This window comes from Schistocerca americana, chromosome 7, assembly GCF_021461395.2.
Source record: "Schistocerca americana isolate TAMUIC-IGC-003095 chromosome 7, iqSchAmer2.1, whole genome shotgun sequence".
NCBI lineage: Eukaryota > Metazoa > Arthropoda > Insecta > Orthoptera > Acrididae > Schistocerca > Schistocerca americana.
Genome location: NC_060125.1, coordinates 147347447 through 147369485, shown reverse-complemented (window position 1 = coordinate 147369485; position 22039 = coordinate 147347447). Strand labels below are relative to the sequence as shown.

General features: G+C 44.9%; 1 protein-coding gene across 2 annotated transcripts in view; it reads right to left on the bottom strand.

Moving 5' to 3' along the window:
• Window positions 1-22039, bottom strand: part of LOC124622630 (esterase E4-like) — a 156892-nt gene that overhangs the window by 27967 nt on the left and 106886 nt on the right. For both annotated transcript variants that reach the window (XM_047148406.1, XM_047148407.1), the window contains 2 exons: window positions 11505-11640; window positions 944-1076 (listed from right to left, as the gene is read on the bottom strand). In XM_047148406.1, the coding sequence (XP_047004362.1) occupies window positions 944-1076; window positions 11505-11640 (269 nt within the window). The remainder of the gene's footprint in view (window positions 1-943; window positions 1077-11504; window positions 11641-22039) is intronic.

Genomic DNA, 22039 nt, shown 5'->3' with positions numbered 1-22039 from the left:
AGATATGTATATTCTACGTTTCTACTGTCATGTACTCGAAAGTCTCGTCGTGTGTTTAATAGTTACTGAATTCGTTTTGAGGTTTACTTTTCCTTTGACTTCTTTATATCTGCATCTTTTGCTGTTTGTCTACATGATTACCGTTTTAGTCCCTCTTCATTTTCTGAGATTTTGAAGATGTTACTTCGTTTGACCTGGAATAATTCTATACTTATAAATAAATTTTCGTCATTTGCTTTTGTGACTTGCTGTTTGATTGGTTTTTCTTCCTAGTTACGCGCCTCTTTTCATTCTGAATCTTACTAGCATAGGATCGCTTGAAATTCTGAAGCAATTTAGCATCGTCACCTCATGTACAATCACTTTATTGTTAGATAATGCTATTGAGTTTAATTTTTATTTGTATTTGGTCCATGCGAAGTCCATTTTCTATTTGTTTTGTTCTGAAAGAATGTTTTGTGGACAAACACATTCTTCATCGACAAGTTCTACTAACGCAGTATCATTACCGAAGATTTGCAATGATGAATAATTTTATAGTTTTTGCCTTAGTTTCACATTAAAATCCGTAATTATCATTTATCAGTCTCCGTAATTCTTCTTTTATGTATGTGATATGACGTGTGTGTGTGTGTGTGTGTGTGTGTGTGTGTGTGTGTGTGTGCAATCTTTAGCAGATAACAATATTTCCGCTAATAGATGTATCGTCATTGAAAAATTGGTTGAAACATATATAAGGTACAGAACACAAAGATCAGTGATTCAGTGTAGTACTAACTGACTTGCAGAACTTACCTGAGACGGAGGCAAAGAAATATATAGAGAAAGTAAAAAAAAGAAATAAGGCAAGGAAGGAGAAATGTTAATCTGCCTGGAGCAGTTTGATTTGTTTTCCACGTAAGTGCAGAAGCGAATTGCAGGATAAAGAGCATCCATATCTTACCCAGATTTAGCAAAATTTGTCCAAAGATCAATCATCTTTCTTCTCGTGATGTCCTCTTCGGAAGTTTCTGTCAGGTTTTGTTTCATCTTTGGAATGTAGAATAGCAGCTTCAGTTCGTCTGCATGCGTAACACCTGCAATACAACACAATATTATAGCATACGTCGGTTTTCACATTGAAGTAATGTCCACGAGTCGCGTGGCACATTACACGTTGGTGTAAAGACGCTCAATTCACCGTTCTTGGTACTGGGTGTGTAATTTCAGGTCCCAGTTCCACAGATTGAGGTAGGGACCTGAGTTCCACAGTTGTCTTTAGCTTAGCTACCGATTTTTCCACTACTTACAACTCCTGTTCTCTCTGGAAAAAAATTACAAGGGGCGTTCAATAAATAATGCAAGACATTTTTATCTTAAAGCATGTTGGTTTTATTGAGGATTCCAATATGCCACATTATTACCCACTCTACTGGCTAAAAAACCCTGTTTTCTAACATAATCTCCTTTCGATGCAACGGTCTTAGCCACCTGACTGGCAGAGCCTGCTTGCCTGCGTGGTACCACTCCATTGGTCGGTGTCAGAGCCAGTGTCTCGCTGCATCAATAACTTTCCAATCATCCACGTACTGCTTCCCGCGGAGTGCATCCTCCGTTGGACCAAACAGATGGAAGTCGGAAGGTGCGAGACCCGGGCTGTAGGGTGGACGAGGAAGAACAGTCCAATGAAGTTTTATGAGCTCCTATTGGGTCCGCAGGCTTGTGCGATGCCTTACGTGTTGCCATGGAGAAGGAGAAGTTCGTTTGCATTGACATGTTCTAGCCGTTTCTTCAATCTCCTGAGGATAGCACAATACACTACTGGCCATTAAAATTGCTACACCACGAAGGTGACGTGCTACAGACGCGAAATTTAACCGACAGGAAGAAGATGCTGTGATATGCAAATGATTAGCTTTTCAGAGCATTCACACACGTTTTGAGTCGGTGGCGACACCTACAACGTTCTGACATGAGGAACGTTTCCAACCGATTTCTCATACACAAACAGCAGTTGACCGGCGTTGCCTGGTGGAACGTTGTGATGCCTCGTGTAAGGAGGAGAAATGCGTATCATCACGTTTCCGACTTTGATAAAGATCGGATTTTACCCTATCGCGAATGCGGTTTATCGTATCGCAACATTGCTGCTCGCGTTGGTCGAGATCCAAAGACTGTTAGCAGAATATTGAATCGATGGGATCAGAAGGGTAATACGGTACGCCGTGCTGGATCCCAACGGCATTGTATCACTAAAAGGCGAGATGACAGGCATCTTATCCGCATGTCTGTTGCTCGGCCGCCATTGACCAGACGTTTTCAGTTGGTGAGAGATCTGGAGAATGTGCTGGCCAGGGTAGCAGTCGAACATTTTCTGTATCCAGAAAGGCCCCTACAGGACCTGCAACATGCGGTCGTGCATTATCCTGCTGAAATGTAGGGTTTCGCAGCGATCGAATGAACGGTAGAGCGACGGGTCGTGTATCTGAAATCTAACGTCCACTGTTCAAAGTGCCGTCAATGCGAACAAGAGCTGACCGAGACGTGTAGCCAACGGCACCCCATACCATCACGCCGGATGATACGCCTGTGTGGCGATGACGAATACACGCTTCCAATGTGCGTTCACCGCCATGTCGTCAAACACGGATGCGACCATCATGATGCTGTAAACAGAATCTGGATTCATCCGAAAAATTGACGTTTCGCCATTCCTGCACCCAGGTTCGTCGTTGAGTACATCATCGCAGGCGCTCCTGTCTATGATGTAGCGTCAAGGGTAACCGCAGCCATGGTCTCCGAGCTGATAGTCCATGCTGCTGCAAACGTCGTCGAACTGTTCGTGCAGATAGTTGTTGTCTTGCAGACGTCCCCATCTGTTGACTCAGGGATCGAGACGTGGTTGCACGATCCGTTACAGTCATGCGGATAAATGCCTGTCACCTCGACTGCTAGTGATACGAAGCTGTTGGGATCCAGCACGGCGTTCCATTTTACCCTCCTGAACCCACCGATTCCATATTCTGCTAACAGTCCTTGGATCTCGAGCAACGCGAGCAGCAAGGACGCGATACGATAAAGCACAATCGCGATAGGCTACAATCCGTCCTTTACCAAAGTCGGAAACGTGATGGTACGCATTTCTTCTCCTTACACAACAACATTTCACCAGGCAACGCCGGTCAACAGCTGTTTGTGTATGAGGAATCGGTTGGAAACTTTCCTCATGTCAGCACGTTGTAGGTGTCGCCACCGGCGCCAACCTTATGTGAGTGCTCGGAAAAGCTAATCATTTGCATATCACAGCATCTTCTTCCTGTCTGTTAAGTTTCGCGTCTGTAGCACATCATCTTCGTGGTGTAGCAATTGTAATGGCCAGTAGTGTATTAAGACTGAAGAATGAATAAGTTGGATTGGGGTTGGGTTGTTTGGGGAAGAGATAAAACAGCGAGGTCATCGGTCTCATTGGATTAGGGTAGGGTGGGGAAGGAAGTCAGCCGTGCCCTTTCAAAGGTACCATGCCGGAATTTATCTGAAGCGATTTAGGGAAATCACCGAAAACCTAAATCAGGATGGCCGGACGCGGGATTGAACTGTCGTTCTCCCGAATGCGAGTCCAGTGTGGTAACCACTGCGTCACCTCGCCCGGTGGTAAAAAATCCTATCGGTAGCAAGTGCAAGCGTGAAGAGTAGTCAGGAGTGAGAGTGATTAGTTGATTGTGAAGTATTATTAATAGTAACTCATAGTAATTTCTCAGTAAAAATATTGTTACGAGACTCGTAACAATATTTTTACTGAAAATGTAACAATAGTTTCCTGTACCTAACTCGTAATACATACGAATAAATTGCCAGGTGACGTCATCATTGGAAACTCGTCCTTATGTCATGCGTCGTGAGGTACATATTGATTTGTCGCTTTCACAGTAGGTATTATTTTTTTATTATGGTAAAAGTAAATGTAGCATAAGATATCATAACGCGCCCCCTCTTTGAATTTTTTCTGTATCCGCCAGTGCGTTCAGCTAGGCATCCACTCTTGAAGAACGCGTATAGAATCATATTCCTGTAACGGAGTGGTGAGAAATGGGATGTGACGGCATCCAGTCGCATGCGAAACGGTTTGTCGAGGAGCTTATCGTGAAACTGGCTATCCTTTAAGGCGTAGCTGCAGATGGTGCAATGATATGATTCATACGCACGGAAAAAGAAACAAACATCCAGTGGTTCAATTTGTCCAGTGATTCCAGGTGGTATGACTGCAGTGTCACACAATTTCTAAGGGATTATGGTTTTTTTATACACAGACCAGAAATCAGGAAAAAGCAAGTTATTCTGGCCAGCTAGTGGCCAAAAGCAGTGCTCATACCACAGCTGCAGTTCTGTTACGTCCACTTTCCCCTTTTGCTTGCTGTGCTTGCTGCACCTGCAAGATCACGCACTCGAGAAAGATTCTTAGGGGGTAGAGCACCTCCAACTTCTCGTAGGACAATTTACCAAGCAGATTAACAGTCGGCATAATAGTATATGAACGCGTTAAGGCATTGATTTTAGCTGATCTTGAAACGACTTTCTTGGTACCTCAGATTTCCATGGTTCCTTTCATACACATTTCCTGTTCAAATCCCGATTGGTCGGAGCTGAAAACAAATCCCTCGCTGAACGCTGGGATAAGTTTGTTTACATCATCTACAATTTTTCGGTCCGATTCCCCAGTTTGCTGTGTGTCGTCAGGTTGACGCTATGTGTGAAATTTCTTTAGCTTACGTCCTCCAATTCTGTAGCACTTTTTGAAGTTATGCAGCCATCGACTGCTTCTCTTGAAATCGCTTTAATCCATCGCGCTCAATTTTATATGCATAACGTTTACTTAATTTCATCTACTTCGTGACCGACAAGCATAATGTTAAGTTTCTCGCTGTTCTCATTTCTACTTCTTTTCATTACTTTAGATTTTCTTCGATTTGCTGTCAGTCCATAGTCTGTACTCATTAGACCGTTCATTCCATTCAACAGATACTATAATTCTTCAACAGACGTATTCGAAATCTGTTCGCAATTGTTTTCTTACCATACTACGGCTGATCTTCCAGGTATGTAATTACGTTTAGTACGCGTCCCTTGGGCAACGATTGTCCTATGCTACGTTTCACTGGAGACTGGGTTTGTGGCTCCTTGTCCGACAATGATGAGCTACGTGGCTCGACACCTATCTGCCACTTCTTTCTCACTCTGTGTAATTCCTTGGGTTCCTTTACGATGAAATGTCAACTTCGACAACTGTTACTGTGGATGTAATGCAATGTTTGCGTTGTTTATCGTTGCCATTGTTCTGCTGTCTATTAATACCAGTAGCACTATAGCACTGTTGTGATTTACTCGTCGGCTAAGCAGTTTAACTACGCTTCGTCGTTTCATGCTGTGCTCACTAGTAGATAACTCCAGTCCCGTCCCCTGTTCTTAGTTTTTTTTTTTTTTTTGACTCATCTGTTTGTGACTGGTTTGATGCAGCCCACCACGAATACCTCTCCTGTGCTAACCTCTTCATCTCAGAGTAGACTTGCAACCTACGTCCTCAATTGCTTGCTGGACTTATTCCAATCCCTATCTTTCTCCATAGTTTTTATCCTCTACAGCCCCCTCTACCACCATTGAAGTTATCCCCTAATGTCCTAACAGATGTTCTAAAACCGTGTCCCTTCTTCTTGTCAGTGTTTTTCGTATTCCCGTTCTCTCCGGTTTTGCGCAGAATCTCCTCGTTCTTTATGTTATCAGTGCACCTTTCCCACAGTCAATGTTTCACTATAATACAATTCTGTGCTCCAAACGGACATTCCCAGAAATTTCTTCTTTAGACTAAGGCCTATGTTTGATACTACTAGACTTCTCTTGCCCAGGAATTCCCTTTTTGCCAGTGCTCCGTCCATCATGGATTATTTTGCTGCCTAGGTAGTAGAATTCATTAATTACATCTACTTTGTCGCCGTCGGTACTAATATTGAGTTTCTCGCTATTCTAGTACTACCCATTGCTTTCGTCTTTCTTCGATTCACTGTCAATCCATAATCTGTACTCATTAGACTGTTCATTCCATTCAGCATATCATGTAATTCTTCTTCACTTTCACTGAGGACAGCAATACCATCAGCGAATCTAAATAATCTTTCATCTTGAATTTCAGTTCCGGTCTTGATCCTTTCTTTTATTCCCATATTTACTTTTTCGATGTGTAGCTTGAACCGTAGGATGATATTTTTCCGAAAGTCAGACAGTTTATCGCCAGAGTCATACATTCTACACAGCAGCGTGAATAGTCGTTTTCTTCGATCAGCTGAGATATTTCTTCTGTTACCCATGGTTTCTTCTCAGTTACCTGCCTTGTATCTACGAATTCAACTGAACTGCCCACTGAGCTATTCCTTATCGCATTATGTATAGCTTCAGAGGTCTTCAAGCGTACCTCTTCACTCCTTAGTACTTCTGTATCCCACTTCTTTGCCCATTGATTCTTCCTGACCAGTTTCTCAAACTTCAACCCGCTCTTCATCAGCACTAAATTGTGATCTATCTGCTCCTGGGCACTCCTTACAATCCAGTATCTGATTTCGGAACCTCTGTCTGATCATGATATAAGCTAACTGAAATCTACCCGTACCTCCCGGCCTTTTCCAGGTATACCTCCTCTTCTTTCGCTACTTTCCATTAGCAGCCAATATTGTGGTTGAGCGGTAGACAACAAGTTGGGCGCCGAATGCTGTTAACGTTATTGACTTTTTGCGAGCTCGCACTCAAGGTGTTCTTTGTGAGTCGAAAGCACGCATACTTCCTTTGATGATTCTCTGAAATATCCCAAGAACAGACAGAACACAATTGAATGCAAAACGCACGTGAAAGAATGCTATTTATTCGCGCTCACCAACTAATTGTACTGAGAGAATATTAAGCTCACCGCTGCTAAACCGTTAGTGTTCGCTCCAGTTGGGATCGGGTTACAGAGATATCGGCTTCCATGCTTTTAGAAGACCAGTCTAATAAATAAAGGACAACTGCCATTTCAAAAAAGGACAAGGACACGAATTTTGTTAAGGGCCTTTCTTTCCGTGAAATGGCGGTAGTCATCCCTAATCGTGCTTATGATGTATCATGCAGTATGAGAGAAAGCAGCGTGACTTGACGTGACGGTACTAGAGAGAGAGACAAAGATATTCTTTATTACTCTTTGGCGGTTCGCGCTCAGATAATTATTCTTAGTGTAGGAAATCTTTGTTCTTGTTAAGAAGTAATTAATTAGAAGTTTTCATTCTTGTGAAGTAGAAATCGACGCCATTGCGAGATTTTGAAGGAAATTGTAGTCTATATCTGTATACAAGCCAGTGAACTGAAAATTCATGTTACGAGAAGAACTTCATTGACACAAAAATCAATAAAACATCGTTCATTTCAAGAAGGTACGCGTTTATTCTACAACTGACGTATACTTAAATTATGATCTATTAATGAATACCAGCTCGAGAACATTTCCGACGGGAGCTTTCAGTTCTTTTTTCGGAAAAGGAGTAATTTTACGGATCATTTAAATCCACCAATGTTGGACATTTCTAAGAACTGAAAGCAAACCTGATTGCTATGCAACAGAGCCTAGACGAATATTTCTCCACAACTTTGATTAACACATTCAGCTTCAATATAGTGTTTGCAGCAGCTGGGGCAGATCGCTACAACAACGGAAGTGTGTAGTGTGAAAGCAGTTTTACACATCGCCCTGTATCAAACCAATGGTGTAGGTATTCAACAGAGCACACACAGTCACTCATACATACAAACACAAGGCGGTGTGGGAAACATAGAGAGAGACACTCACCAGTGAGACTTCGTAAGCCCTAGTGTACCGCACCAACCATTTACTTGAAAACGGCGGGACTCAACCTCCTGGAGTAAAATTTCTTTCAGGTAAACGTTAAAAGGAAACGTCATATATCCCATAAATCTGTTAGTAACTGCTAGCTGCTATGTCAGCTTGGTAATTTCAAGTGGACAGAGGCTTAGAAATTAAGGAAGTTGAATAGAGCTTACAAAGCTAGTCGTTTTGGTTTGAAAATTTTTTTTATTATGTTGGAGCGATTTGATGATACTACCAGAAATCTTTCTGGCCTTGACGGGCTGTTTAGTATTTAAAGGAAAGAATAGTTTAAAATTCTGTGATAATTTTTTTCTTCGAGTGAACACCTATTCTTGCTTGTGAAACATGTAATTTTTCATTAGAAATAAAATTTTTCTTAAGAAGTTGTTTGCATAATATCACATTTAAATGAATTCAGTTCGCTAAAAAAGAAATTAAATAGTCAGCTATTATCGTTTTTTTCGTCTTAAGCTTAGTGGTGTAAAGTCCTCTTTCATTAAATTGCAATAAGCGTTAGGCGAAAAAAAAAAATAACAGCTGATTTTAACAACTGCTGTGGAAGATGGTAATGCAGACAAACATATTATATTAAATAGTGTTTTGCCCTTAATTGCCGCTCCCGCTGTGGTAAGACCGGTTCCCGCCAGACCTCCGAAGTTAAGCCACGACTGGGTTGGGTCATCGTCCAGGTCTGCCAAGTGCTGTTGGGAGGCGATGTATATTCAACCCTTGTGAGAACAATTGAGGAGCTACTTGATTGAGAAGTAGCGGCACCAGTCACGAAAACTGACCACAGCCAGAAGAACTGTGTGTTGACCACATGCCCCCCCCCCCCCCCCCACCCCACCCACCCACCCATATCCGCAACCAGTGACGCCTAGGTACTGAGGTTGACACGGCGACTGGCCAGTACCGTTGGGCCTTCAAGAATTTTCCCAATGGTGTTTTATTTTTCCTGTTAATTCTAAGCACAGTCATTTTGTTTTCAGAAAGTTTGGCTACAGCTGGTAATGACTTGCATGCTTTCCGAATTGGCTCGTTCATCTCTCTATAAAAGACACTCTCCTTCTCATGGGAGGACCAGGTTTGATTCCACGTTCGCTCTTCTAAATTAAAGTTTGCTGTGGTTTCCGAAAATCGTTTAATTTTAATGACGATGTGGTTTCGTTGATGAAAGGGACGCGCCCTATCTTTCCCCGACCCCAGTTTACGCTCTGTCATAGTTATTTTTACGCATATCCAGGGTGATATTTTGGTGATTCCGTCTTCTCGGTATAACATTTAAAACTCTTTTCAGGCAAAAATGATCTGCTCTGAGAGCTCTGTTAAGTGATACCAATTTTATACAATCTTGCCATCTGATATTACGAAGTAGGCGTCACATCACATTAGAGAATGAGGAACTCACCATTCAGCTGGTGTTTAAAGTTTACATTAAAACGCATTTTACCAAGAAAAATGGTTCAAATGGCTCTGAGCACTATGGGACTTAACTTCTGAGGTCATCAGTCCCCTAGAACTTAGAACTAATTAAACCTAACTAACCTAAGGACATCACACACATCCATGCCCGAGGCAGGATTCGAACCTGCGACCGTAGCGGTCCCGCGGTTTCAGACTGAAGCGCCTAGAACCGCACGGCCACCGCGTCCGGCTACCAAGAAAAATGCTTGAAAGTTGTCTGTCAAAGTCATAACTTTCAGTACTGATTTTTTTTCACGTTTTCTAAATAGACACTCTTGAAAGCTATATTCTGTACCGAGCATTCGATCTCTGAAAGCATGACTGTTTAATTTACTTATTAGGAGTATCTATGGAAGAAAACACTTTGGTGAGGCAGCTCCGGCGGCCGATTGGGATGAAAGCACCGCACTCTGGGAACTTTTAGTTTTAACGCATAAAGAAGGGTCTAGATGGAAGCTGACAATCGGCATCGACATGCGTTGTGAGACGGCATTATGGTAGGATTAGATTCAAGTAGAACTGAAGTCAGTATCTGTTGTTCATTGTCACATCCAGCGCTGTAGCTCTTTCCCTGTTTTCTGGTTCGTATTGCATAACGGTATTTACAGCATTTTCAGAACTTTATCGAACACCTATGTTGTGTCGGTACGTTCGTTTGCTTGATGAGATGGGTAACTTCGGAGGCGCAGTGCAGAATAGGATTTGCGTTAGATCATCCGATTGTTGGGGCATATGCATCCATCACAGTAGCGTTTAGCGAGTTTCTTTCAACACCGTACTTCCTGATGCATACCGAATCCTTTTTGTTTAAATATTCTATTTTTACTGATTCACTGCACCACCACTGAGCGGCTCATGAGTCATGCTTGCATTGCTCAGCCGGAAGATTACTGTCCCGCGAAAGACAAGAAGCCCATGTTCAAATCTCGTTCAGGCACACAGTACTGATCTCGCAGTATGTTTCAAAATGAAAATGTCTTCATCTATGCCTGGAACAAAGTTCTGTTCTCGTTGCATTGGCTCATGCGATGCAATAACGTAGTAAACTGATCTGATAAATAATTTTATAGAGATTTTAAAGTGGTCTCATTATATTCGAGTTTTGTTCGAATGGATACGTTGGAATACCGTACCGTCATAAAATTCTTGGTTTCGGACGATGTTCCGCAATCAGAAATTCGCCAAAAGAAGGCGAATGTTTGGAAGGAGACTGCTCCTTTATTTTCAGCAAGCTAAGGAACGAGCGGCATTTTTCGGAAGTGCTTTTACTTGTCTCGAATATCGTCCATAACACAGACATCAAAATACTTTTACTTCTCTCGAATATCGTCTATAACACAGACATCAAAATACTGCAATCACAGCGTAGAGAAATTGTGCAACAGGGCATTGGACAATCGGCGATTGAATGTGTATGAAACAGCTGACGCTTTACGCGTATCACAAGGAAGAATACAAGAATTATATATTAAAAAGCGTTGTGAGACGTTGGTGCCAAATACACAAATATTCCACATCCAGATCAAAAGTAATCCAATTAATGTCCAGCGTGTATTTTTCAACGTCCTCAGGACGCTGAGTTACGACTTCACGATACAAACGAAATAGCAGTGAACGCAGTGGAAAATCTTGAAGTAGGTTTCGTATGGTGCAAAGATTATAGCTACAGATTTTTTTTTTTTTTTTTTGCAGTGGAAAGCAAACTGAATATTTTTGTAAATAATTTCAAGCAAATTTTTTTGGTGAAGAGGGTGAGAAGCTACCGAATTTCGTAAGGAGAGAAACTTTCATTGCTACGGTAAAATTACTCACAAATTTACGAATGGGAGGAATGTATAATTTTAATTTACGAATTGTTGCATCATTCTCTGCATTAAACAGATTTTGGGCAGTACCTCTAAAGAACGAGCCTATTCAGGCTTCACGGTAGCCGCGGGTGGGTATGTGGCAGACCGTCAAAAGATCTACTCATTGGACTGACAACGGACATAGCACAGACATGTACAGAGTGACTACAAGTGAAACGTTGATGCATTTTTGACAATTTCACTGCTAGTCTGAAAAATGTTCATCTTGCCGCTTTATTCATTTTAATTATGAGACACAAAGTAGCGTATAGCGTCCCTTATCATTATACAGTATACTCTGTACTAAATCTTACCTTCGTATTGTGGAAATGCGCTGTTTTCGCCTTTGTATGAGAATTTATATTCGTAAACAGGAACGTTAGCAGATTCATTGACCAGTAAACGCACAGTCATGTCGACAGGTTCGTTGTAGTAGAGGTCGCTGATTAGCTGTGAAGATAAAATTACACTTGTAATGAAATAATAAAGGGAATTTGAAATAAAAAGTGTACAACAGGGAATGTAAAAGTAATGCCTTATAATAGAGAATCAAAACGATAACGCCTGAACGCTGGTGAATGCCTAGCACTGAAATACACTTCTGGAAATGGAAAAAAGAACACATTGACACCGGTGTGTCAGACCCACCATACTTGCTCCGGACACTGCGAGAGGGCTGTACAAGCAATGATCACACGCACGGCACAGCGGACACACCAGGAACCGCGGTGTTGGCCGTCGAATGGCGCTAGCTGCGCAGCATTTGTGCACCGCCGCCGTCAGTGTCAGCCAGTTTGCCGTGGCATACGGAGCTCCATCGCAGTCTTTAACACTGGTAGCATGCCGCGACAGCGTGGACGTGAACCGTATGTGCAGTTGACGGACTTTGAGCGAGGGCGTATAGTGGGCATGCGGGAGGCCGGGTGGACGTACCGCCGAATTGCTCAACACGTGGGGCGTGAGGTCTCCACAGTACATCGATGTTGTCCCCAGTGGTCGGCGGAAGGTGCACGTGCCCGTCGACCTGGGACCAGACTGCAGCGACGCACGGATGCACGCCAAGACCGTAGGATTCTACGCAGTGCCGTAGGGGACCGCACCGCCACTTCCCAGCAAATTTGGGACACTGTTGCTCCTGGGGTATCGGCGAGGACCATTCGCAACCGTCTCCATGAAGCTGGGCTACGGTCCCGCACACCGTTAGGCCGTCTTCCGCTCACGCCCCAACATCGTGCAGCCCGCCTCCAGTGGTGTCGCGACAGGCGTGAATGGAGGGACGAATGGAGACGTGTCGTCTTCAGCGATGAGAGTCGCTTCTGCCTTGGTGCCAATGATGGTCGTATGCGTGTTTGGCGCCGTGCAGGTGAGCGCCTAAATCAGGACTGCATACGACCGAGGCACACAGGGCCAACACCCGGCATCATGGTGTGGGGAGCGATCTCCTACACTGGCCGTACACCACTGGTGATCGTCGAGGGGACACTGAATAGTGCACGGTACATCCAAACCGTCATCGAATCCATCGTTCTACCATTCCTAGACCGGCAAGGGAACTTGCTGTTCCAACAGGACAATGCACGTCCGCATGTATCCCGTGCCACCCAACGTGCTCTAGAAGGTGTAAGTCAACTACCCTGGCCAGCAAGATCTCCGGATCTGTCCCCCATTGAGCATGTTTGGGACTGGATGAAGCGTCGTCTCACGCGGTCTGCACGCCCAGCACGAACGCTGGTCCAACTGAGGCGCCAGGTGGAAATGGCATGGCCAGCCGTTCCACAGGACTACATCCAGCATCTCTACGATCGTCTCCATGGGAGAATAGCAGCCTGCATTGCTGCGAAAGGTGGATATACACTGTACTAGTGCCGACATTGTGCATGCTCTGTTGCCTGTGCCTATGTGCCTGTGGTTCTGTCAGTGTGATCATGTGATGTATCTGACCCCAGGAATGTGTCAATAAAGTTTCCCCTTCCTGGGACAATGAATTCACGGTGTTCTTATTTCAATTTCCAGGATTGTACAAACGTGGGCAAACGAGAAAGTGTTAGAGAGAATAATTGCGAAGAAAATCTTAGGTTCAATAAGAATCAAAGAAGCCTAGAAGCCTGGAAATTGCGAAGCACCGATGAAACATATCAAAATATTTAAAAAAGTGATAGAAATAATGAAGAAAAGAAGATCGATATTTGTTGGAGATTTATACAGATTGAATGACACCAGGTGATAAGACAGTTTTTCAAGTAGCACACAGAAAAGCAATTAAAGTTTGATTCGAGAAGTTAGAAAGGATCCAGAAATACGCAGCATAAAAGCAGAAGCAGCAGCAGAATGAAACATTTTCAGATGCGAAACGTTACATTTAGAAGGATTCCAAGGAAGAGGCACAAAGAGGACAGGTCTAAAAAAAAGGTAGAGGGATTGAGTGAAAATGTGGAAGATAATTCTAGAAAAAAAAAGGAAATGAGAAGAAAGAAGTTGTCACGTGGTCCTTAGCCGTCAAGAACGGAAAGAAAAATATTTAACTGGCGTAACTGAGCAGTAAATTTGAATTAGAGTGGTTTTACGGTTCATTACATTATTAGGACCGACGGTGGGTTCCACTATTTTACGAGAGCTAACAGCCTGTTGCTGAAATCTAAGTAAAGGACACCCTCGAATCTTTGAAGAATCGAGCTCTCATGTATATAATGTCAAATCTAGCAAAACAGGTGTCGTACAATTATACAGGGTGGGGCAAATAAAAGTGGCCCAGACGAGTGGACACGATTGGACGTGAATGTAGGCATATAACTACACCCAGTACCTGCACACCACGTGTACACCCACCACGTGATCCACAGCGGTTCAGAGCGTAGTGCGGGCTGTGTCAGCGTAAGTGGAGCATTGAAAAGGGTACGATGGTACTCACAGTGGAGCAGCAGGAGTTCGTTGTGGAAAGTTGCGTGCCAACGAAGTGATGGAAACGGCGACGTCAGTTATTTACTGAGAAGTTTAATGGTGTCAAAGCGACAGTCAAGTGTGCCATGCAACGTTTAGCCCGAAAATGGCGTCAGACACGATCTCTTTCGAACTAGTCAAACAACATTCTGAAATCTGCCCACACACCAAAACAGTTGGCTGCAATTCGCAAGAAAATGATTCAGAGTCCTACCAAATCAACCAAACGCCTGCCGCAAGAAATCGGCATATCACTTCGATCGTGACGACGAATACTCCACTTGGACCTGTAGATGCATCCCTACCGAGTGTCTGTTGTTTATGTATTAAAACCATCAGATGCTCCTCAGCGCCTCCCATTTTGTGAGTGACTGTTCACTGAGATAACAATGAATGGTTTGGATATGGATCTGTTTTTAATGTATGATAAAGTATGATTCCACCTGAATGGGCATGTAAACTCAAATAATCACAGGTTCTGGGCAGCGGCGACTCGGCGTAACTTCCACGAAACACCATTGCATGGGCAGGAGCTTGGGGTGTGGTGTGAGGTGTGTGCACGCTGCATTATTGGTCCCATCTTTTTTCATCAGGCGCTGAATTCGGCGCTTTAGATTGCCAAAATTTTGAAATCTGCGACAGCGTTAACGGAACAGGAAAAGACATACATTTACTTTCAACAAAGGGAGCATCTGTCCACGCAGCCGGTCGAACCTTGGAGCACATTTACACAATACACTACAGCAGACGTTGAAAGCAGCGATGAAATATATAAAAATATTTAAAAAAAGTGATAGAAATAATCTAGAAAAGAAGACCGAGGTTAGTGCTGCATTTCATTTACTCTGCCTTTTTTTTTTTTTTTTTTTTTTTTTTTTTTTTTTGACTGGAACTGTATTCTCTGAGCCACTTCTATTTGCCCCAGGCTGTATAATTTTGCAGGTAGATTCAGTGGTGTACTTTAATACTGTCTGAAAAACCTCATGCGAATGGAGCTACTAGTACAGAAGTAACAAAGTAAAACGTCGTGCCTGACGCTGAAATTTACTGCATGAACGGGAAAATATAGTAAACAATAAACTTGTTTTCAGTATTTTGTGGTGGCGTCATAGAGGAAAAGTTTCATAAAAGCTTGAATTGATGCGTAAAGTTAGTTGGAAGTCGTTAAGAGTTCTCACTCAGACTGGCTGAATATAGTCTGGGTGACTTGCGAAACGCGAGTTGCACCGCCTCAAGACACATAACACAATTACTGATTTAAATATTTGAACTATTGTGTTAAGCCTTTAAAGGAAGATTATACATGTTATGAGCAGATTTTTACAGGATGTTAAATTTTTAATTTACGTCACTAACTGTACGAAGTATAGAAAATGAAATTTTTGTTGTTACTGGAAGCCGTTAGGTAGGAAACCTGCAGCTGGAATTGTGCACTGCGTTAGCCGGTCAATAACATTATAAAGATTTTAATAGGAATAGATTAAGCGCTATGTAAAAATCTGTACACTTAGGCCTGCACTTTTAGTGAGTGAGACTGAAGGGACCAGACTTCGATGGTCATCGGTTCAAATGGCTATGTGCACTATGGGACTTAACATCTATGGTCATCAATCCCCTAGAACTTAGAACTACTTAAACCTAACTAACCTAAGGACATAACACACATCAATGCCCGAGGCAGGATTCGAACCTGCGACCGTAGCGGTCGTGCGGTTCCAGACTGAAGCGCCTAGAAGCGATGGTAATCGCCAGAGTATCAGGGCACTCTTAGTGACCTGATACTCTGGAGGGGGATAGACGAATCTACACAGTGCATTGAGAGTAAAGCTGAATGACAGGGGAATGCCCGTCGAAACAGGAATGACAGACGAATGTGAGAGGCATGGTGTACGGTAATAAGGAATAAAAAGACCTTGAAACCCACGAAACAGATTAAGATAGGTAACTCGTAGGCTGAAGTAATTGATGCCAAGTTCTTCTGAACCATTAGTGAAGAGAGCGATTAAATGTAGAGGAAAAAATGTAAGTGATCTAAACGTTACTCTGTGTGTATGGAGAACTGCGGCACTTCCTGTAATCTGACTCAAATTTAGTGATAAGTGTGTATCGCAGCGAGTTGGGTACTGTCAAAAATAATGGTTCATTGAGTCTGTAATGCACAGGGTGAATAACGTAAAACCTGTGCCACATACTCTTCTAAAATGGAAGGAGCCATTGATGTGCTGTTTTCACAGGAGTGAAGTGAAACCAATGGCACCCCATACCATCACGCACAATTGTAATCCACATACAGATTCTCGTAATCACTAGCATGTGTATTTTTTAAATGAACATTTTAATTCAACATTTTGTAACCGAACAATGGCCAGTGATGTAACCAAATTGAAGCTGTTGTACAATAGAGCGTCAATGATGTTTTTCTCAGGATTCGAGTATAAGTAGTCCAGGAGCAATCGCACTTTCAAAATTGTAAATACTGTCAATTGTCTGCTTCACACGTTACTGATAACTTAACCGAAGGAGTGAATATACAAATACTATGGGTTCTGGAGGAGGAGAAGAACTGGCCTTCAAAGGTGGTGTCCATGATACCGACCAGCAGCTTCAATACAAGCCTCATGCCTACCAAATAAAGACTGATGCCGATGTCACAACATACCATCAGAAATTTCATTACAAGCAAAAATAATTGTCGTTTCATATGATCTGGTGAAGTTGGTACGTCCTTGGGAACACGTTCTTTTAACTTTCCTCAGAGAAAAAATGGATTGGACCAAATTTACTGAAGAGGCTGGTGATGATACATGTAGCGGCGTCATTATTATTTGGGAGTTACTGTGGACAATGGTGGCGCAGCAGCCGCAGCAGTTGAAGAAGCCATTAGCAGCGAGCGGGTACTCAGGTGTCGGAATACTGGTTGCAGTAACAGGACTGTTTAAAGAATGAAAAGCGAGCCAGGCTGAGCACCGAAATCCCGTCTCATTATCGGAAAGACGGGGTCAGGAAGCAGCCACCACGAGTTTGGGCCTCTCCCACCACCAGACCATCTTCTAGCTCTGGTGGGATGACTCCAGACCCTCAACAGCATCCAGACTCCTGCCCTGGTGGCAGCCGATATTGTCTGGGGCATTACAACTGGCGCCCTACTATGCTGGTGAGGGCGACATGGCGACTCGTGCCTTTGATCGCGTAGTTCCTCAACTGTGGGCTGTCATCCCGTTCAGGAATTCGAGCAGACTTCCACACCGCTGGCGTTTTCTGCCAGCAGCCTCATTGCACCTAACTGAGGCACGTACTGCTCAGCAGGCTTCTGGGCGTCAGTGTTCCTGGGCACGGCCACCTCTGCACACCATGAGTAAACCATGGTAGGTGATAAAAGGGGTGTGGCCGCCGCGCTGTAGCGCTGTGAGTGTAGTAGCATGAATCTTAATGAAATATTTAACTTTCTGATGTTGTTCTCTTGCGCTGCCAACGGCCTGCCCCATGGCCACGACTCACTACCACACCCTGTCCACACAGAAGTGGCTCTTCATCCCGGACAATTTCATGCTGGTCTCCTTCGTCTACTGCAACGATTAGGAAACAGTAGCTGGAGACAATCTTGAGTACGCTGTGCACTATGTGCTGCACAGCCGTAATGCCAATACCACATAACCAATTGGTACATATGCACCACTTCACTGGCACGATCTAAATCAGTGGTGGAGGTTCACATGAAATCTACTTTGCTCCAAAGCGACCAGTGAGTTCTTTTTGGGGGTGGCTAATACTTTGTGCGGTAAGGAGGAGGAGGAGGAGGAGGATATTGGTGTTTAACGTCCCATCGACAACGTGGTCATTAGAGACGGAGCACAAGCTCGGATTAGGGAAGGATGGGGAAGGAAGTCGGCCGTGCCCTTTCAAAGGAACCATCCCGGCATTTGCCTGGAGTGATCTAGGGAAATCACGGAAAACCTAAATCAGGAGGGCAGGACGCGGGATTGAACCGTCGTCCTCCCGAATGCGAGTCCAGTGTCCTACCACTGCGCCAACTCGCTCGGTGTGTGCGGTAAGCTAACGAGATTTCTGCTGGTAGGGTGGGCAGACAAAACTCCTCCCAGATCCAGCAGACTGGTGCCACGCACACAGGGTATCGACTCCCTCGTCATCTGGCGACAACAACTGAACTGCTGACCAGTATAAATAACCATCAATTCTGGCAGAGGTATTCATAATCCTGCAGCACCTACCACGATGAGAAGACTGTGCAGGGCACTAGACTCATATGGGTCAGCCAGTAGCCACCACGAGTTTGGGCAAGTCACCACTAAACCATCTTCTAGCACCAAGACCACCTCCCTGGTCTTGACGGCTTTCTACTGATCGGCCATCTGCAGGCTTTCAGCACCAGCACGACTCTTGCCCCAGTATCCAAGTCCCAGGTCCAGCAGACTGGTGCTACGCAAGCAGGTTGTTGTCTCCCTCGCTATCCGGAATCGGAGAAACCCTGACACAGAATCATACACTGCTGAACACCAGTACACAGTTGATTGTGTACGTATTTCTGCAATAAACGGCCATTTCACAGACAGCTGACGAGGTAATCATGAGGCTACAACGAGCCGCATGGGACAGTGGCCAGAATTAATAGCCTAATGGTTAGAGCGTTGAATATACCGGATGATCAAAAAGTCAGTATAAATTTGAAAGCTGAATAAATCACGGAATAATGCAGATAGAGAGCTACAAATTGACACACATGCTTGGAATGACATGGGGTCTCGTGATGACTGGGAGTTGTGTGATGTCCTTAGGTTAGTTAGGTTTAAGTAGTTCTAAGTTCTAGGGGACTGACGACCGTAGATGTTAAGTCCCATAGTGCTCAGAGCCATTTGAACCATTTTTTTGACATGGGGTTTTAAAAGAACCAAAAAAATACAAACGTTCAAAAAAATGCCCGACAGATGGCGCTTCATCTGATCAGAACAGCAATAATTAGCATAACAAAGTAAGACAAAGCAAAGATGATGTTCTTTATAGGAAATGCTCAATATGTCCACCATCATTCCTCAATAATAGCTGTAGTAGAGGAATAATGTTGTGACCAGCACGGTAAAGCATGTCCAGAGTTATGGTGAGGCATTGGCGTCGAATGTTGTCTTTCAGCATCCCTAGAGATGTCGGTCGATCATGATACTCTTGCAACTTCAGGTAACCCCAAAGCCAATAATCGCACGGACTGAGGTCTAGGGACCTGGGAGGCCAAGCATGACGAAAATGGCGGCTGAGCACACGATCATCACCAAACGACGTGCAAGAGATCTTTCACGCGTCTAGCAATATGGTTTTTTTTTTTCTTTATTGTATTTCAATTCCCCATCAGGGCGGGCTGGCAGCAGCATAGGCGCTGCTCTTCAGCCGAAAGACATAGAACAAAACAATAGAAGACATTTAAAAACAGCAAAGGAGAGAATAAGGTGAACATAGATATAAAAAAGGGGGAACAGCATGGAAGGCAATAGACAAAAAACGGGGTGACTGTAAAATGGAGAAAAAAAACTGTTTAAAAGGAGCACACACAAAAAGCCACACACTGCAATGGTTAAAAGAACACAAGGCACAGTACGACAGGAGCATAAAGGTAGCGACGGATGGCATAGCACATAACGTAAGACTGACGGCGAACCTCAAGGCAGTACACAATTAAAATCACACCTCTTGACGCACATGAGAAACAGCACTAAACACAACACTGATGTGGCCCACTGATGATGATCAATACAGAGGATTTGCCAGGCGCAAGAAGATGAGGGAGACCTGAAGAAGGGAGGGAGGGGAAGAGATTGGGGAGGGGAGTGGGGGGCGCGCGGAAGAAGGCCAGGTAGGGAGGGATGTGGGAAGGAGAGAGGCAAGTATGGGGTGCAGGGTCTCAGGGGAGGGGGGGACGGAGGAAAATCCGCTCTGGGAGAAGGAGGAAAGAGGAAAAGGGGGCCCTGGGGAGGGGGGGGGGGACAAGGCCAGGTTATAGTTGAAAGGAAGGGTGGATGTCATGACGAAGTTTGTCATCCGGGAGGGGAAGGCGTTGGAAATTGCCCTGATGAAGGAGATGGAGGGTGTGGAGGTGGAGAGAGGGAGGGATACAGCCATAGAGGCACGGCAACGGGCGGGGGGTGGAGAGGAAGGAGGAAAACAGAGGGTGGGGGGGATCAAGCCTGCGAACAATGTAAAGGATGCGGAGATGTTGGAGGAACAGGAGGAGGTGGGTGAAGGGGAGCAGTTCATACAGGAGTCGTGTGGGGGAAGGAAGGCGGATATGGAAGGCAAGGCGGAGCGCATGGCGTTCAAGGATTTGGAGGGCCTTGTAAAAGCGGATGGGGGCAGAGATCCAGGCGACGCTGGCATAACAGAGGATAGGATGGATGAGGGATTTGTAGGTGTGGAGGATGGTAGAAGGATGCAATCCCCATGTCTGGCCAGACAGGAGTTTCAGCAGGCAGAGGTGGGAATGGGCTTTCTGCTGGATGGTCAGGAGATGAGGGGTCCAGGTGAGATGTCGGTCAAGAGTGAGGCCAAGGTATTTCAGTGTGGGGGTGAGTTGGATAGGACGACTATAAAGGGTGAGGTAGAAATCATGGAGGCGAAAGGAGTGAGTGGTGCGGCCTATGATGATTGCCTGGGTTTTGGAGGGGTTGAGACTGAGGAACCACTGGTTAAACCAAGTGGTGAACTGGTTAAGGTGGGTTTGGAGGGTACGTTGAGACCGTTGAAGGGTAGGATAGAGAGCCAGGAAGGCGGTGTCATCAGCATATTTATCAGCTGTATACAAGAGATAAAGGAGAGGGGAGAGGACAGAACCCTGGGGGACGCCAGCCGTGGGATAAAAGATACGGGAGTTGGTGTTGTGGAGGGTGACATAGGAAGGACGGTGTGAGAGGAAGGAAGCGACCAGATGGACAAAATTGATAGGCAGGGCGTAGGTTTGGAGTTTAAAGAGGAGACTGGGATGCCATACACGGTCATAGGCATTTTGGAGGTCAAGGGAAACAAAAATGGTGGAGCGACGGGAGTTGAGCTGGAGGGACAGAAGGTGAACAAGGTTGAGGAGTTGGTCGTCAGCAGAGAAGGAGGGTTGGAAGCCACACTGGGTAAGGGGGAGGAGGTGGTGATGAGCAAGGTGCTGATGGATACGGTGGGAGAGGATGGATTCAAGGACCTTACTGAAGATGGAGGTGAGGCAGATGGGATGATAGGAAGAGGCGGCAGAAGGGGGTTTGTTGGGTTTGAGGAATAAGAGGATGCGGGAGGTCTTCCACAGGTCAGGGTAGAAGCCAGTAGAGAGGACGACATTATAGAGATGGGCGAGGACAGTCAGGAAGGAATAGGGGCTTTCGCGAAGGTGACGGTAGGTGACAGTCGTGACCAGGGGCCGTGTTGCGTTTGGACCGGAGGATAAGTGTAATGTCTTGTGCTGTGATGGGAGTGTTTACGTCGGAGGGGGCAACTGCCCCAAGTACTGGAGACTAGGAGCAAGTGGAGCGACTGAGGTATCGGCACGTTCCATGACTGTGGGGGAAAGAGAATAATCAAAGTGGGGATCATCGGGGATGGAGAAGACCTCGGAAAGGTGGGAAGCGAAGTGGTTGGCCTTACTGAGGTTGTCAGGAAGGGGGCGATCGTTATGGAGAAGGGGGTAGTGGGGAGCGGAAAGGGAACCAGTAAGACGATGGAAGGCGGACCAGTACTTGGAGGAGTTGATAGGGAGGGTGGCGTTGAGTCACGTGCAGGTCTGGCGCCAGTCGCGGCGTTTCGTTGCTGTAATAAGGTTCCGTATGTGTCGCTGTATTTGCCGGTGGCGTTGGAGTGTATCCCTGTCACGAGTGCGCAGGAAGGAGCGATAGAGGCGGCGGGATTCACGGAGGAGGACAGCCCGCGG